The sequence below is a fragment of the Aspergillus aculeatinus genome, assembly GCF_003184765.1.
Source record: "Aspergillus aculeatinus CBS 121060 unplaced genomic scaffold BO66scaffold_7, whole genome shotgun sequence".
In the NCBI taxonomy this organism is placed as follows: Eukaryota; Fungi; Ascomycota; class Eurotiomycetes; order Eurotiales; family Aspergillaceae; genus Aspergillus; species Aspergillus aculeatinus.
The window spans coordinates 423,677-426,796 of NW_020291476.1; the positions used below are offsets into that span (position 1 = coordinate 423,677).

At 50.2% G+C, this 3,120-nt stretch overlaps 1 protein-coding gene across 1 annotated transcript; it reads right to left on the bottom strand.

Moving 5' to 3' along the window:
* BO66DRAFT_315119 (protoglobin family protein) lies at positions 1-978 on the bottom strand (the record flags this gene model as incomplete). The annotated part of the gene is made up of 3 exons (XM_025643461.1): positions 1-430; positions 528-798; positions 864-978. The coding sequence occupies 3 exons, from the start codon at positions 976-978 to the stop codon at positions 1-3; spliced, it is 816 nt and encodes a 271-aa protein (XP_025507288.1).
* Positions 979-3,120: the final 2,142 nt, after the last annotated feature.

Genomic DNA, 3,120 nt, shown 5'->3' on the forward strand with positions numbered 1-3,120 from the left:
TTACTTCCCAGCCCAGATCTTCGTTTGGGATGAAGTTGGCGCCATGTCAGCAAAAGGGCAGGCAGGTGTATGAGTGGGAACGTTGCCACTTCGGACGCTGGAACGATCATCCTCACTCGAGGTGCCCGAACTGCTATCGCCCAGGATCTTCTTGTCCCCCAGGTAGCCTTCTTTCTCATCGACGATGATCTCCGACATCTCATCGGCATACTCCTCGCCATCTCGCATGCGCCATCTCGCCACGAGGTCGTTCTGGATCCAGATGATCTTGCTGATGGCCCGGATCAGGGCGATCTTGCGTGGTAGGGAGAGGTGCGGGTGCGACATGAGGGCTTCGGTGAAGATATCCTGGATGTAGCCCAGGCAGGCGCCCATGTGGATGTACTCGATGTTCAGCGAGTAGAGACGCTCTTGGGCCGTGTGCATCATTCTGGGGCTGGTCAGCCTTCTTCTCATTCTCTCAATTCTCACAGCATGTGACCCTGCTATGGGTTTGAAGCCTCCAGTCTCGTCCAAGGTGAACTTACCCAACTTTGTTCAAGTATCGCCAGAATTCCATCTGGGACGGGTCGGAGCAGAGCTTAGTCAAGTACCATCGCAGGAACATCTTTCGACGTTGAATCTGAGGGCTCTCCTCGGTAAAGAACTCTTCTATCGGGGTCTCGTCGGAGGTGTCTCTGGTGTGGAAGGCACGTGCGGTGATGTCGGTTTCGAGGAGTTTCTTGTAGACGATGTTGACGACAGCCGGGATCAAGGCTTTGATGTATTTGGAACCTCCCACCAGCGCTTCGACGTCGCCTTATGTCCCCACCATCAGGGTCAGCTTGGGAAGTTTCGAACGGTCAATGAGGACAAGCACTCACTTGAGTTGAAGTCCAGGAAGTCTCGAAGATAATTGATGCGCGCCTCTAGGCGGGTATACAGAGCCTTTCGTTCGACATGCTTCATCGGCCGACCAGAACCGAGCGAGTGTTCCATTTTCAAGAGGAGTTTGTTCGTCCTCAAGAGATATCAAGGTGTGGCTGATTGAGAATTGAAGGGGGCGTTCTGACAGGGGCTATATGACAGCGGCAGGCTTTTCACGAACTCCTGGGGTTGGATCGAGAGATAAATCGGGCGAGGATGGAAAGATAATAGAAGAAAATCGAAGAATAATTGGAGACCCATGAGAGGACAGCGACATCATGCGATTATATATGTCGACTGGGCGGAGGGGGGCTACAGACCGGGGGGGGGGGGGGGGGGGGAGAGAGTCAGCGATCATTGGGCATATCAAGATCCTGCACTGATTGCCAGTTCAGAAAATCCGAATTCGAACCCGACCCTCCTCCACGCGGGAACGGATCCATCATGATAATTGTGGGCACTTGATCAAGAGGAGACGAGGGGAGTTTCACTATCCCAACTAAGGACGGCGATGTATCCAGCACGGGTCGCAGGCGTGCAGCATCAGACCAGACAGGGACTGTCACCGTCCAACGGCCCTAGAGGATCCCGAGACTTGGCGATTACTTTTCGAAGCACCTCGGTGGTCTGATGCACTTACTATACTTACTTACTCCCTTTAGACCAATGGTCTAAGTTACTACCCACTGAATGCCGGCTAGCATCATATCAACATCATATCACCCTCGTACTCTTTTTCTTACAGTTGTTACTCATCGTCGCCGATCTCATTGTGCAGTCCCGACTGCTGCCGGGGCGCTGGGATGCATCCAACCAGACTTCGTATTAAGTCGCATCCTCTCCTCCACGCGTCGCCGCCTGGCTTTCGGAAGCATCCTCTTCGGCGAATGGCAATGGCGAGGAATTTCTCCACGAACATGATCGAAAGAGGAAAAAAGCAAGAAAAGGAAAATTCAAACGTTCTGGCGTGGGGCGTTCGACGTGTCCATGTTCCACGCAATGGACACAATCATCCTAACTTAACTCCCGTCCTCATCAAAATGTTTAGTGCAAGGGAAGAGCCGAATGACTATTGTCAGCTTCGTCGAATATGAATGGCGGAGAATTGAAGGGCAAAGCTATGTTGAGCTACTATTCCAAACCAGGCGACTATGTCCAGCGCCCAAAGCGGACAGAAACCATTAAAACTCCCCTTTTGGTAAACTCCTACGCAGGCTTCGCAGATTAAGGGAGCAATATTCGGATCATGGATGGTTTAGCTCTGTTTCTTCTCATCATCCTCCTCCACCGGGCCCGACGTCGTCGCCAGTCGGAGCCGATGGCCGACCGACAGAACGCAGGATCATAGCCCAAAAAGACAAAATCGAATAATCCTTGACGGCCCCCCAGTTCTTTTTGGCAGCGGTGCTGCTGGAGTTAATATCATACTACGGAGTACAGTTACATCCTTTCAGCCACAGTCGATAATAGGAAGGAGTTCTATTGTTGCTCCTCGTCGCGGCCTCGTCGCGAAAGGCATAGAGACAAGTCCAGACACTCTCGCAATTCATCTACCGAACTCAAATTGAGCTTCGTAGTTGAAGAAACTGATGGCCTATCACTGGATGCCTCGGACCTCCCCTACTCTCCAGCGATCATCAGGGGCATGGCAGAAAAAAGAAAAGCAATTCCGATACAATGTGAGCTATCATCTTCAACAAAAAGTAGGTTTTTATTTTCGTTCGGCCGAGGGCGAAAAAGATCAACGACAATAATAGGAGAACAAGCTACCTAGATCGGGGGGAAGTCCCCCATTACTAATAGGCAGAAATAGACCCGGGGAGTCAAAAAAAAACAAAAAAAAAACAAAAAAAAAAAAACAAAGAGGCAAAAGAGACGATGAAGATATTTTTTTCCCTTCTCTCGCCCGGCTGCTCTAATAGGCGAATTAGATTGAGAACCGGTTTCTCCCTACGATCAGGCCACTGCGATGTGGACGAAAACAAAACCCAAACCAAAACCATAAGGAGAAACGGCCAAATAATGACGAAGAATAAAGATTTAGTTTGTGAAGGGCAAAAAAGCAGAGTGATTAATCATCTAGCAGCATATCATCAACCCATTCATCAGTGATCAGTGGTCCCATTCCACTCACGCGACTCTCCACGTAAAGTCAGTTAAGCAGCAAGCTGAAAAAGCATACGTTAACTAACAGCTACGCTACTAGAAGCATAG